The following is a 13,772-nucleotide window of genomic DNA, read 5'->3' on the forward strand; positions in this document are numbered from 1 at the left end:
ACTGATAGTGCAAAAGCAGTGGTGGGTGACACTGCTGGTACCTTACTAATCAAAGCTGTGGCAACAGCTGTACTATTAGACAATATTCTTCACCACCACACATTTACAATTAGAAAACAGGAAAGGAGTATGTGCAATGTTTGAATGTGTTTGAGGTAAGTTGAACTACCAGCTTTTTTCAAGGAAAATCCATTTTACTTGAAAGAATGACTGACAGACAAACTATTGCTACTCACAAGTGGGCATTTAGCAGACATTTCCTAAAGTTATGAACAAAGAAGCTCCTTCCTTTAAGGAAAACAAATTCAAAATTTGAGCTTTTAAATAAAAATCAGAACTTTGGACAACTAGTGTCTGCTCCTATGAGCCTGACAGCTTTCCAATAATTGAAAGAGTTTTCTGGTGATGTTAATGGGTATGATTTTGTTTTGTTTTGCTCTTTTACGATGAAATGTGTGTTAACATTTAGAAGATCCAAATAACTCTGTGAACCAGTGTTTTCCAAGTGACCAAAGCATGACAGTACAACCCTCATTGGGTAAATTATCTATTCAAAAACAAGACAGACCAGTGGATTTTAATGTAACAGAATACAAGAAGTTAACCAATATTTTAGATTTTATTATCTGAATTAACCTTAAAAAACAATCACTTTTAGTCATCAATAAAATGGAACAAACTAGATAATATGCAATAAACATGGATGAACCTCAGAACCATTATGTTAAGTGAAAGAAGCCAGACACAGAAGACCACATATTTTATGATCCCATTTACTTGAAATTCCAGAAAAGACAAATCTATAAAGACAGGAAGTAGATTAATGGTTGTCTGGGACTGGGTGTCAGAAAGGGGACTGACTGTAGGTGAGAATAAGGCATCTTTTAAGAATGATGAAAATGTTCTAAAACTGGATTGTGGTGTACAGCTCTGAATATACTGAAAACAACTGAGTGGTACACCTAAAAAGAATGAATTTTATGGTATGCAATTATACCTCAATAAAGCTGTTGAAAAGAAAAAAGCTATTGTCGCTGGTTAAGTTTAGTTGTAGTGTCAAAGTATATCCAAAATTATCTGAAAAGGCTATAAAAATACTCCTCCTTTTTCCAATTACGTATCTTTAAGAGGCCAGATTTTTCCCTATGCTTCAATCAAAACAAAATATTACAAGAGATTGACTGTAAAAGCAGGTATGAGAATCTGCTTTCTATCAAGTCAAATATTAAAGAGATTTGTAAAAATGCAAAACAATGCCATTCATACATAAAAATATTGTTTATATTCACTTATAGTGGGTCTATTATTGTTTAAAATTTTTGTTTTTATTTCTAATACAGTAAATACTAACAGATATAACCCACATAACCCCATACTGGGGTCCTCAATAAATGTTAACAGTGTAAAGGGGACTGAGACCAATAAATCTGAGTACTACTACTATAAGCATAAATAACATTTCAAATAAAATCAGTGTTTTTTAAGATGATTAGATGTGGTCAGATTTATCTATATAAAGAAAATCACAACATCATTTTTAACTGAGTAAAATCCCTTAAAAATGTATAATAGTTCTACAAAAAGATATCTGTCCATTGTTTTCAAAGTTATCAGAGATTTACTTTAGAAGCTTACCATTTAGGCTGCGAATACACCTTATATCAAGGCTTCTCAGTCGAGAGTCGTCTCTTATATCTAAATTATCTGATATGGTTTGTATTGCCAGTCTTGCAAAGACTAGATCAATCTTTGGAAAGATGCAAAAGATAAAAGTATTACTTTTTCCCCTCCCAGTCCATTCTCCCCACTTCCTCACCTCAAAAATGTAGAAAGTTTTAATTATTAGTTTAGGAAGTTCTACCAAAATTTCAAAAGGCCCAAATAGGCAATCTCACATGGGAAAGTCACCACTAAATTTTGTGAGGATAAATTAAATTTTCAAATTAAGGGAAAACATTTTTATTTTAGCATACAGGCCAAGCATTAAAAAAAAAAAAAAAGACCAAAACTTTATGAGTGAATTTCTAGATAAAGATGGAAGATCCAACATACATTTACATTCACTCCCTCGTGAAACCCCACTAAAATACATAAACCACTAGGACAAAGGGAATAGAAGGAAACAACAGCAAAAACTGTGAAAGCTGAAAAGCAGATGGGTAAATAGTAACAGACTCAGCAAATCTAAGAAAGCAGATAAAAGATATTATATCCAGGAAATAAAGTCAGTAGGCTATAAAACAAATCCATACATAAATAAAAAGGAACATTTAGAGAATAAAAAAGTATTCTTAGAAATTAAAAATATGACAGCAGAAGAGGAAAAACAAAGTTTGGAAGATGAGGAAAACACCAAAAAGCAGACAAAAATATAAAGATGCAGTTAGTACGTGGGAAGAAAGAGATTAAAAAAAAAAAAAAGTCCTGGAGGTCCAATATACAAAAGTTGGGAGTTACAGAAAGGAGAGAGAACACAAAGGCAGGAAATCCAATAGAATTCAATACAATTTCTAAGAACTGAAGGACAGGAGTTTCCAAACTGAAAGACGACTAGTGAGTACCTAGTGTATTTGGTTGAAAAGCCATATACCAAAGTATATTACCATGAATTTTACAACTATGAAGACCAGGAAAAAAAAAAATGTAAGTGTCCAAAGAGGAACAGATCATAAAGAGGATGAGGAATCAAAGTGGCATCACAGTATTCAACGCAGTATGGAAGCTAGAAGACAATTAGAAGCAAGTGAGGCCTTCAAAATTCTGACAAATACTATTTCCCACCAAGAATTATGTTCTCAGCCAAAATATTGATTTGGTGTGAGAACAGAACAAAGACATTTTTAAAGTGCAAGATCTCAAAAAATGTGTTCTTTCTCAGGAAGCTAGTGGATGAGTGCCACTAAAATAATAGTAAGTCAAGAAAGAAGAACTTGAAGCAAAAGGAAATCCAAGGGTGATAGTAAAGACAGATGTCAGGGTGACTGACAGCTGGTATTTCAGTCATGGAAAACAATCAGTGTGGATTGGGACAGGTGAGAAGAGTCATCAAGTTACTTTTTCAAGATGATAATGACAGAATATCTAAGAAATCTACACTATGTACAGGAGGTTTATACAACTAGGAGACAGGGTTTGAATTAGTCATGAAGTATAAAAAACTAACAAAATCGCAAAATAATTATTAACTCCCAAGAAAACAAAATGCCACACAGCAAAGAATGGTAATCTAGTATATTCTGTATTCCATTCTGAACATTATTTATTGAACATGACTTATTAAACATTATTTATTTATTTAGAACAAGATCAGTAAGCACTGAGTACTGCTCCAACTAAAATTATTGCTAGTTTAGGAGATTATGGGATTGAGAAGGGTGTATATAAAAACCAGGGGGTAGTAGGGATGGAGGTTATTTTCCATGGAGAAAAGACAGTAAATATAGGAGAGAGAAAAATAAGGGACTTTTTAAATACTATTTAATTCTTTTAATTCTTACCTATGAAGTGTGATTAAAAAACAACAAATCTCATGGGTGAATAAAGCCAGAAAAATATTAAACACTTACTTCAATTCCATCAAATTCAAATTTTATAACAGGTACAAAGGCATCTTCTACAGCCTACAAAAGAGGAAAACAATGATCTCTCACCCAGTGTAATCCTTTCTCTATCCTTCTTAACTGCCAATAATGTGAATACCTTTGCTCCCAATTTGTATTTAACTCAATGGAAAAGGTAAAAATGTTCTTCATCTCACATTCTAGGTTAAGTAAGCCCTTCTACTTTGTGATTGTGTTATTTAAGATGCATAAAATGTCTATGACAGTAGAAATCCACTAATCATCTTCCTAAAAATATTCATCAGAAATTGGCAGGCAGAACTGCTATCATCTGTGTGCTTACTATTTGTTAGGCTTAACTGAAAACCGATTATTTACAAAGAGCAGTAGTGTTAGAAATTAAAATATAATCAGAGCTCATGACAAAAAAAAAAGTCAATATAGTTTGGATTTAGTTGAAATGCCTTTCTCAGTCTTCTTTAATCTCCCAACCTAACAAATTCTTAGTGTCCTCCTCCATTCCCAGACACCCCAAAATGCAGACCCTTCGAACTTCTCCGTATCTTAGCACTTCAGTTTGCATTAAAACTACCTGTTGGTTTAGTTCCAGTCCCTCCTCCCTTCCACAAACTATCTTGTTCACTATCATATTTGTGAGACGAAAGCATGTCTGTCAAATAATTGGTTATGAAATTGTTTCCTGAATGGCTAGATATACAAAGTTACTACTAATTGAACCTTATACAAAATAGCAGCCACCATTTGATATCCATCAACCATTTATCAAATACTATAGTAAATGATTTATGTAAATTATCTCATCAAGCCTAAGAAAAACCTTGTAAAAAAGTTATCATTACATCTCAATTTTACAGCTGAGGAAACTGGGGCTCAGAAAGAATATGTAAGTTGACCAAAATTTAAGAGCTAGTATGTGGTAGATTTTAATTCAAACCTATGTCTGTATAATTATACAGCCCATGTTCTTAATAATTATCCATTATTTTAACAAGATACAGTAACTTGAGAAATATTTCAGCAATTATAAGCCCCAGCTTTTACAGCTATTTGTTAGCAAGTTCAAAATATTAAATACTAGAGGATACTTACTCTTAAGTTTCTAATGCCATCTTGATGTTTCAATTTTTCAAAAAAAGACTGAAAAAAATCAGATCTCTCCACATGCCTTGGAGCTACACAAAGTGCATCAATATCAGCTCCTGCAAATCAAAGTATTTTTCATGAATGTAAAGTATAAATTATATTTTTGTAGAAGTATACACAAACACATACAGAAGCAAGTATGTAAGATGACTATAGGAAAATGTTAATAATGATCAGTTCTAGTAAGATAATGGAACTTCTATATTTTCTAATTATAAACAATAAGTTTGTTATTAAAAGTTCTTATCAGTAGAACATAGAAGAGCAGTTACCTTTGGTGTGTACTCCAAGCCTATAGGAGCCAAATGTAAAAATTTTACCACCAACAGTAGCCACAACAGAAGGTGGGAGATTCTAAAATAAAATATAAACAAAAGGCATTCAATTGTTCAAATTATTTAGCATGAAAACTGCCTAAACGCTATTGATATATACTACATTTGTTAATTTGGTAGACTGAGATTTGTAAAAGTACTTCAGAGCTCCTTTGGTTGTAGTCTGAAGTAGTGAAGGTATTCCCAGAGGGAAGACAAAACAAATTCATGCCCATTACACATGCACATACCTCTATCTTAAGAAAAACATTTATCACTTGAGTCTACTTGTCCCCTCCAGTTGCCTGTTTTTGGCTCTAGTACTCAACAGTCACCAAGGAATTCTTAACTACCAAAACCAGTGAGTTTTCAGCTCTCTACAGTATCATACTCTTGACTTACACCATCTCCCCTTTAGTTTTTGTGAAAGATATGCTTAACTTCTTGATTCTAGCTCTGCAACCTTTCTGCAAGAAAGTAGGTTCATTTTTTATTATGATCTCCTTATGATAGCTAATTTAACAACTTAAACATCTTTTGGATTGCACCATAATTATAATGCTACTTTTCAGCTCTCTCTAGAGTCAATTCTAACTGCCTGTCAGATTATTTTCAGACCTTCTGATCCACTTCAATATCCATGCTTGAAACAAGCAAAGGCTCTTCCGATGATAAACCAGGTATCTCTCCTGACTTCTCTATTTCTGTTCCTCACTTTCCTTACTGCACATACATAATATTCTTCTTCTTGGCTTATCAATTCTCAGTTTATATTCCTTATATGTTGCCTTCTTTCTGTTCAATCACCACCACCCCAATTCTAGGCAATTTAATAATAACATAAGCTACCTGCTTGTCCTTGTATTTATTTTCTCTTACTCCATTTTGTACAAAATTCACTGACTGATGTTTTTAAATTATTATGTGACTCTTCCACTCAAAACATGCCACTGTACTCTGACTACTCAGGTAAGGACCCTTTGATCCAAAGGGGCTCCACGATATGGTCCTATGAATCTTTCTTGCCTTGTCTCCTGATCTTCCCTTCTGAAGCTGCCAACATGTTACATAACCTGGTCTCTTCCATAGCATTTGCCATTTTCCCACCTCAAATGATTGCCCATCCTCTCTGGGTACTTCAATACCACCTATTTTCCAAAAGTTCACTTTGAGTTCCACCTCTTTCATGAAGCCTTCTCTGTCTCTGATTATCCCCCATCTCTATAACAAGCTTTTTTCCCCCCTCTGTGCTCCTTTACTAGTATTACCTTTAAACCTCTTTTACACTACATTTATTGACCTTTTTTCCCTCCTGTATTTAAGTTCTATCTCTTCAACTATATTTAAATTCCTTGAAGATGAGAACTATGCCTATTACTTCTCTTATTTCCTCATAACGCCCAGTTTAAATTCCAAAGAAACGTATCTGCTGATTAACTTGAATAAAAATATCTGTGCAACAGGCTATTTTGTTACCTCCTCTGTTTAATGGATATAAACGTTTCTAGAATATCACAAGTAATTTTATAAATACAAAACTAGAAAGGAGTCAGTAAATGTATTGGTAACTAACATGCATAAACAGAATGGAGAAGACAGGTCCTTTTAATGTTCCCACTTTGAAAAGCATCATTCTTGCACGATTTATAAGAAATGGATACACTGAATCACAGAGTGAAGTATTTTTGCCAAAACCATAGTATTTAACTAAAATGATTTAGAATGCAAGTCTGTTTGATATTTAAGTATCCAAATTGTGTGTAGAATAATCAACTAATGCTTGAACTAACTCAAATCTTCCAGGTTTTCCAAGCTAAAATATGTATAAATCAAAGGAAATTATAATTGATATAGAAAATGAGTAATTGCCTTATCCACACAATGAAAGATGTTAAAAACAATTTGATTTTTAAAATAATTAGGTATTGCATTCACTTTGCTTTCTTAAGCCAATTTGTGGCAAGGTCTCAAATTTTTAATAATGATGTTATGCCTAGAAATTAAATGGAAATCAGCTATTGGTTTTTGCAGATTAAAACACTAATGTGAGAAAAAGCAATTTAATTATTAAAAAACAAACTTTGACCTTCAAACAGAATACTTGATTTTTATTCTAGATACAAAGAAACCATGCAGAAAAACAAGGTGCCATCTCTCAACAAAATAATCTAGCCTCTTTGGTGAGAACACTTGATTAATCTTAGACTGCATCCTAGAATGGGGATGCAAGCAAAGACCTCAGCACAAACCACAATAGCTGACATAAATAAGTCCCAAGGCTTGTTACTCTGGATTTTAAAATAATTATAACAAGTTGAGTATTTGGTCTGCACCCCCATACCAATGATGGACTGACTGGACAGCAGGTACACTAACATTTGTTTAATGCCTGAGCTCTGTCAGGAGGTTATGCTGGAGCCTAAGACAGGTCTTTTTCTTAAGGACTTGATCACCCAGTAGCAGAGAAATAAAGATGAGTTTTTAAAATTAGTCATGACTAGCATTTCACCTGGTTGGAATTCACCTTATCTGAAAACCTCAAATGACAGCTGAGAGCTCAGAAATGAGGCAGGTAACTGGCAGCAAGAGCAAGCAGTATAAAGCCCATCTTTAAAACTCAGTGACTACAGACTTAGGGTCCCTCATAACTTTAATCACAGTCCATTGTTTAAAAGAACCCATTTTAAATATGTATCATAGGTACAGGAAGAAACAATAAAAGTTAGAAAAGAAAGAATTCTAACAGGCATTTTATTTAATTTCTAAATCCATGCAAATTTGGAGAAGAGTTTACAGAACTACTGACTACTGTGAGACATTAACTTTCACGTGAATGATGCTAAGGGATAGATGAGAAAACTATAAAACACAAACAAAAAGTTGAAATACAACAGTTTGGGCCACTTAGTGAAGGAGTAAATAGTATCAACCAGCTGAACATACCCTACACCTCATTTTAGTATGGCCAGTAAAATAACATTCATAGCAATGATTCTCAGACAAATGAAAATTTAATTCAAAATACTCTAAGAAAGCAAGAAAAATGTAAACAACTTTGGAAGAAAGAGTTAAGCTACTGGAGGGCAAGAAAGTTGTATGGATTATTAATTAGGATTTGCAAACTCCTAAGTCTCACAGGCCAGGCAAGAGGGAAGTACATATCAACACAGAAACTGACTGATAAGTGACAGCTGCTGTATCACAGAAAGTAGAGAATAGAGGGCACAGCCAGGAGGCACTGGAGGGCAGGAGCCCAATTCCATTCAAGCCTTTTCCTGCCTTGCCTGAAAGCAGGCAGAGAGTTGCCAGATCTGATATTTCCTAAGATTTCTGAAATCTGGCTTTTTAAGTAAAATTTCTTGGTATTTAAATTTTGGTCTTCTACATGCCAGTCAAGCAAGACATTTATGTGTAATTGTAGTTAGACACTGGCTACCTCTGGGGTAAATCCTCATTTATTTAGAGACTCAACTGTCTAGACCAATTCATTACCAAGAACACTAAAGACCCAAGTTTTATTTAATGTACTTCAGATTATTCTCATCTCCTGCATCGTATTACCAGGACTAATGACCAAGACATAATGCAACTAAGAATTCAATGTGGTTTAGGGTCTTACCTTACTCTCACTGACATCAGAAATCCATTCTTTTACTAAATTATTCAATTTGCCAAGAACAACCAACCTATAACAAAAAAAAATAACATGATTTAGATTAAAACTAAACCAAACCAAACTATTTTAAAAGTAATTAAACATATAGGCAGTACCTTTGTGTTGGTGCTAGAGTAAAAGCGTATTATACACATGCTAATGCTATCACATTTGTTGATACATGGCACGTCTCTTTCACATTCTTAGGTCCCTAAGTGTTCCAAAGAGAAGATATATGTGATAGTAGTATTTTGGTCTTTGAACTATTTTCAAAAATTCAGTAAACCTAATAAAAAATAAAAATTACCTTCAACAGTGCTGTAGAGGCCAACTGAATTGTCAACTTTCTTGGCCTTACCATGGAATAAAATCAGTTCAGTGTGGCAATAATAGAGGTTAGCATTCTCTCATTGACAATCAGAGGTCTTTGGATAAAATGGGTAATTACTGGCTTATTTTTATGAAATATTATTATTTAAAAGCAATTGGATATTAAAACAAACTTGCAATCAAAGGCATATCCAAGTACACATTAAAAAAAAAAAGTTTAGGCATCTCAAATATAACATACAGAAAACTGAATTCCTTATTTGTTCAAACTTGCTTCTCCCTTAGCCTTCGCCAAAGTTATGGAATTCCATCTTTCAAGATGCTGAGACCAAAAACTAAGGCATCATCCTTGATTTGTCTCCTTTACATATTTCATAGTCATTAAACAATCCTGACTTTAAATTATATCCAGAATTCTATCACTTCCACTGCCATCCCCTTGGTTCTGGCTACCACCATGTCCTCCCTGGGATCTTATAATACCTTCCTATCTAGTCTCCCTGCTTCTGCGCTTGGCCCCCATTCAGTTTCTCAATATAGCAGCCGAAGTAACTGTTAAAACATGAGCAAATCTTATCAATCTTATGCTCAATACCCTATGAGATTCCCATATCAGAGTAAAAGCCAAAAACCTTTATAATGGCTTACGAGCTTGCCCTCAAAGCTCCTTCCAGCCTCATGTTAGGCCCATACTGTCCTGCATACTCACTCTGCTTCAGACACCCAGGCTACCTTACTTTGTTATGCCTTAAGTATACTAGGTACACCCCTACCTCAAAGCCTTTTGGCTAGTGTTCTTCCCTCAAATATCCACAAAGCTCCCCCCCTCTCACCTTCAAATTTTTCCTAAAATGTCAACAAGGCATTCCCTGACAACCTCCACTCCCAGCTTTATATTTCTGAGCAGCATTTGTCATGTGTGACACTATATTTATTTTACTTATTTGGCTAATTGTTAGTCTCCTCCCCTAACCTCCACCTCAAATGTAAGCTCTAGCAGGGCCAAGACTTCATTTTGTCATTTTTGTACCCGTAGGCAGGGACACAGTAGGTACCTGATACATGTTTGTAGAATTAATGGTTCAATAATGTACTGTAAAATATTTGCTATTTAAAAATGACATACCTGTGGTTCAATTCTTCCTCATCTTCAAACACTCCAAATGGTTTCATGGCATCAATTAATTTCTGTGTGTAAATATGATCTATTTCTTTAGGACATGCCAAACTAATCGGAGAGGTGATTCCATAATGCTTTTGTTGACGCTGGCTGTCCAGCACGGTGTTTCTGTTCAAGAAAAATGAGACAGCAGACAAAAATTTAAGAATCATGTCATACTGATACACTGAATATTTTAGTCAACTCATTAATTCAGTTACTGTAAAAGTTTACTTAGTATTAACAGTTGGGCAAGCATTTTTTTTTTTAAGGAAAAAAGGGTATTTTTTATTTATGTTGATGAAGGGCTATTTATACAGCCTCCAACTTTCTGGTTAGGATGTCTTTTCAAGCCAAAAGCAACATGTGTTGACATCAGGACAACAGTGCCAACACCACTCAGCTCAAATGCAAAGCGCCTGAATGGGAGCTGGGCCCAGGGCCACCTTCACTATGCCCTGAAGACTTAAGTCAAGTACCATCTAGATTCAGTCTTTGAAAAGCAGTCAGCCACTTGAAAGAAAGCTCCAAGTAAAAACAATGTTTTTTTTTTTTCCCTTCAGGAAAGAAACAAAAACATCCCATTAGAAGGTCCTTGTGAAATATTCTGGCTTTTAAAGAAATTACTACTAGATTTGTCCTTGAGAAACCTACATTAACATCTTCTTTGCTTTGGAATCAGAGTTTATAGTCCTAACACTTTGTGATTTCATTGTTCCCCCCATTTATACCCAGACCATTTTCACATTGAATAATTACCAAGCTTTTCACACTAAATGGCAACGTTTCAAAGGACAGAATACAAGCCACCCTCCAAAAGATCCTAGCCATCATTATACCATAGTTTTGAACAAAGTTCAACAGCATTTCTGAGATTTGGGATTTTCACAGACCAGTAATTTCAAAATAAATTTAGGGACCAACATGCATTGGTAAAACTTTTTACTTTGCTAAGAAAAGAAAGTAAAAAAAAACAACAATAACCAACTAATCCTACCATCTACCTTCACCATCTTCTCATGAAGAGCCATTAACACCAATATTAAGCATGTAATCTCAAAATAAAGAGCAGTCTCTTAAATGAATAAATTAGCCCTGTAAATGGTAAAACACAAAAACATTAACGAAAGTGACTGCTTTTTAATTTTAACTGGTCAAAACACTGGCTTATCAATACTAAGCTCACAGGATAAGGCATACTCTTTCGCTAAAGATTTCATTAGGTAGGCAGAATCAAATGTAAGCTATAATAGCCTGTATACCTTCTGAAATGACTCAGTGACACAAAGAATATTTAGCTTTTAACCTCTGAGAGAGCCAGAGACCTGTTTTGGTATTGTGTGTATTGATATGTGTGTGGTAAATGGATGAGACAGACTGATTACACATTATCATTCAATCAATTAACCCCAACAATAACCCCAAGATAGGTATTGAATAGGTGCCATTTTACAGATGCGTACTTAAGATCCAAAAGATAAGCAGAGCCAGAACCTTAACTCCAAACCCCAAGATCTTTCCACCACTCTATTCTCCCTTCCATTACTTCAATCCTGATACTATGATCTTGGGTCCCACTTTCTTATTTATTTGCTGAAAAGGTTAGCTATTACGGTCCCTACTAGCACTAAAATTACAAATTTATGGTTCTGAGCCACCCTAATCTAAATAGGGAGAAAAAAAAAGTAAGCTAAAGAACTCCACATTCCCTTTGACTCATCAAATTTCACTTATAGGTAAAACACCCTAGAGAAATTCTAGTACAAATATACAAGACATGCACTAGAATGCTGACTGTCACACTCTAACATTAAAAACTTAGAACCTAAAGAAGTCACAGAAAAGGACTGAATTAGGGTGTATCCCTAAAGTGGAATAGAATACAGTAGTTAACATGAATTAATTAGAGCTGAAAATATTAACTGGGCAAAGCTCAAAGACACCATGTCGCACTACAGAAGCAAGTAGCACAATGGCAGGTGTGGTACTAGTTACAAAGCTTAAAAACAAGAACAATGCCACTTACTGTGGACACACACATATGTAGTAGTAGCATTTTAAAAATGCAGCAGTAAACATCGAATTCAAGACTGAACTCCGTGTGTGCGTGTGTGTTCAGAGGAGGTAGGAGAATCCTTCAGATGTATTTGGAATGCTTAATTTCTTCTAAATAAAGATATATGCGTACACACTAACACACACATAAAATGTTACGCTTTGGGAGAGATGGATGGTGACTACACAAATGATGCTTATGTTGTTTACTTCATTTTTCTGTATGTTTAAAATAAACCAAAACGTAAGAAGCTACAACAAAATCTTGCCAAACGCGGCAACCGCTTCTGACTTATCAAAGTGTCAGCAGGAGGAACAGACTGATAGGTATACTGTGGTAGGTGGGGAGGCCGGGGGAGGGCGAAAAGACCACAGTTTTCATTGAAGAGAAGCCCCTGAGCCGGGATAGGTCATGCACTCCTGAAGACTTGGAGACAGCCGGTCGGGAAGGGAGGAGGGGGCGGTAGGGGGATGGTATTTGCGCCAATGCAGACAGGAGCAGGGACCGGCTCAGACAGCGCTGGGGGTAGGAGAGTGACCGACAATTTTTCCCCACGGACACGGGCGCCTCTGTCCCGCCGCATCCTCGTCTCGGGGCGTTCTGGAAGGCGGGACGGCGAGGGCAGATGGGGACTCCCGGAGTTTCCGAGCCTGTCCAGGGGTGACCAGGTGAGCCGCCGGTTGCAGGGGAGGTGCCCTTGCCGACCCGCCGGGCGCGGGGAAGACCACCAGCGCGAGCTCCAGGCAGGGCGAGCTCCAGGCAGGGAGCGGAAGCCGGGTCCCGGGCGGACCACCCAGCCCACCTCCGTCCGCCTAAGCAGCCCACCGCGGCCCCCCACCACTTACGCAGACATCTCTTTCATCGCTTCCTGCGTCTTCCTCACCGGCGAGTGTCTTTCGCACTGGAGTCTTTCTCTCGTTTTTCCCTTCTCCCGCTGCCCACTTTGCTCCAGTCGCCTGTAGCTCGCTTGCTTGCTCACTTTCTCACTTACTACGGCCGAGGCATCCAACCGAGTAGCGAAAAACACCACAAAACCGGCTCTATTTATGACAATACAGCGCGGCCGACGCCAATATGGCGCCGCTTCCCAGCCTGCCCTTCGCCCACCGCGGCTCCTCCCCTGGAGGCCTGGGCCCGCCTTCTCCCCGCCCCCTCCACCTCCGCCCCGCCCCCTCCGCCTTGGAGTCCGGGAGGCTCCCGGAGCCCCGCCCACACAGAGGGGCAGACTCTCGGACTGGAGACCCGCAAGGGCTGGAGCGTTTGGTCCGTTTTGTCCGCGAACTGTCAGTACAGGCAAACCGCCTGGAAGGTAAAATGGAACGTTTTCCTTGCTTTTTCTAAAGAGCGCCTGTATCATATATTTAAAAAAATATTACAGCTTTGCGTAGCGAATACTGTTTTAACGTTTCCATTATCTCACATCTTTCGTCATAATCATATAATCAACCTCCTCGTTGATTAGATTCCGTCGTGAGAGGGTCACACCCAGGAACGTGTGAAGTTTTTGTTGAAGAGAAACCCCTGAGCTGGAATA

At 36.8% G+C, this 13,772-nt stretch overlaps 1 protein-coding gene and 1 long non-coding RNA gene across 8 annotated transcripts in view; one reads left to right on the forward strand and one right to left on the reverse strand.

Annotated features, from left to right (window-relative positions):
• The window catches only part of PAPOLG (poly(A) polymerase gamma), a 43,258-nt gene extending 29,940 nt beyond the window's left edge, over positions 1-13,318 (reverse strand). For 3 of the 6 annotated variants that reach the window (XR_001854046.3, XR_001854047.3, XM_017666664.3), the window contains exons 1-7: positions 13,084-13,317; positions 10,150-10,311; positions 8,658-8,724; positions 4,997-5,078; positions 4,671-4,780; positions 3,567-3,620; positions 1,636-1,747 (exon numbers count right to left, since the gene is read on the reverse strand). Coding sequence is in view for 3 of the 6 variants with exons in the window: in XM_017666664.3 (XP_017522153.1) it covers positions 1,636-1,747; positions 3,567-3,620; positions 4,671-4,780; positions 4,997-5,078; positions 8,658-8,724; positions 10,150-10,311; positions 13,084-13,100 (604 nt within the window). In the remaining 3 variants the exon portion in view is untranslated. Of the gene's footprint in view, positions 1-1,635; positions 1,748-3,566; positions 3,621-4,670; positions 4,781-4,996; positions 5,079-8,657; positions 8,725-10,149; positions 10,312-13,083 lie in introns of all 6 variants that reach the window. The other 3 variants (XR_001854045.3, XM_017666663.3, XM_017666665.3) reach the window with 2 other exon arrangements.
• An 84-nt stretch (positions 13,319-13,402) lies between these two features.
• LOC140843419 (uncharacterized) overlaps positions 13,403-13,772 on the forward strand; it is a 128,539-nt gene continuing 128,169 nt past the window's right edge. For both annotated transcript variants that reach the window (XR_012121156.1, XR_012121157.1), the window contains exon 1: positions 13,403-13,547. This is a non-coding gene — a long non-coding RNA (uncharacterized lncRNA). The remainder of the gene's footprint in view (positions 13,548-13,772) is intronic.

This window comes from Manis javanica, chromosome 1 (assembly GCF_040802235.1).
Source record: "Manis javanica isolate MJ-LG chromosome 1, MJ_LKY, whole genome shotgun sequence".
Classification (NCBI taxonomy): domain Eukaryota; kingdom Metazoa; phylum Chordata; class Mammalia; order Pholidota; family Manidae; genus Manis; species Manis javanica.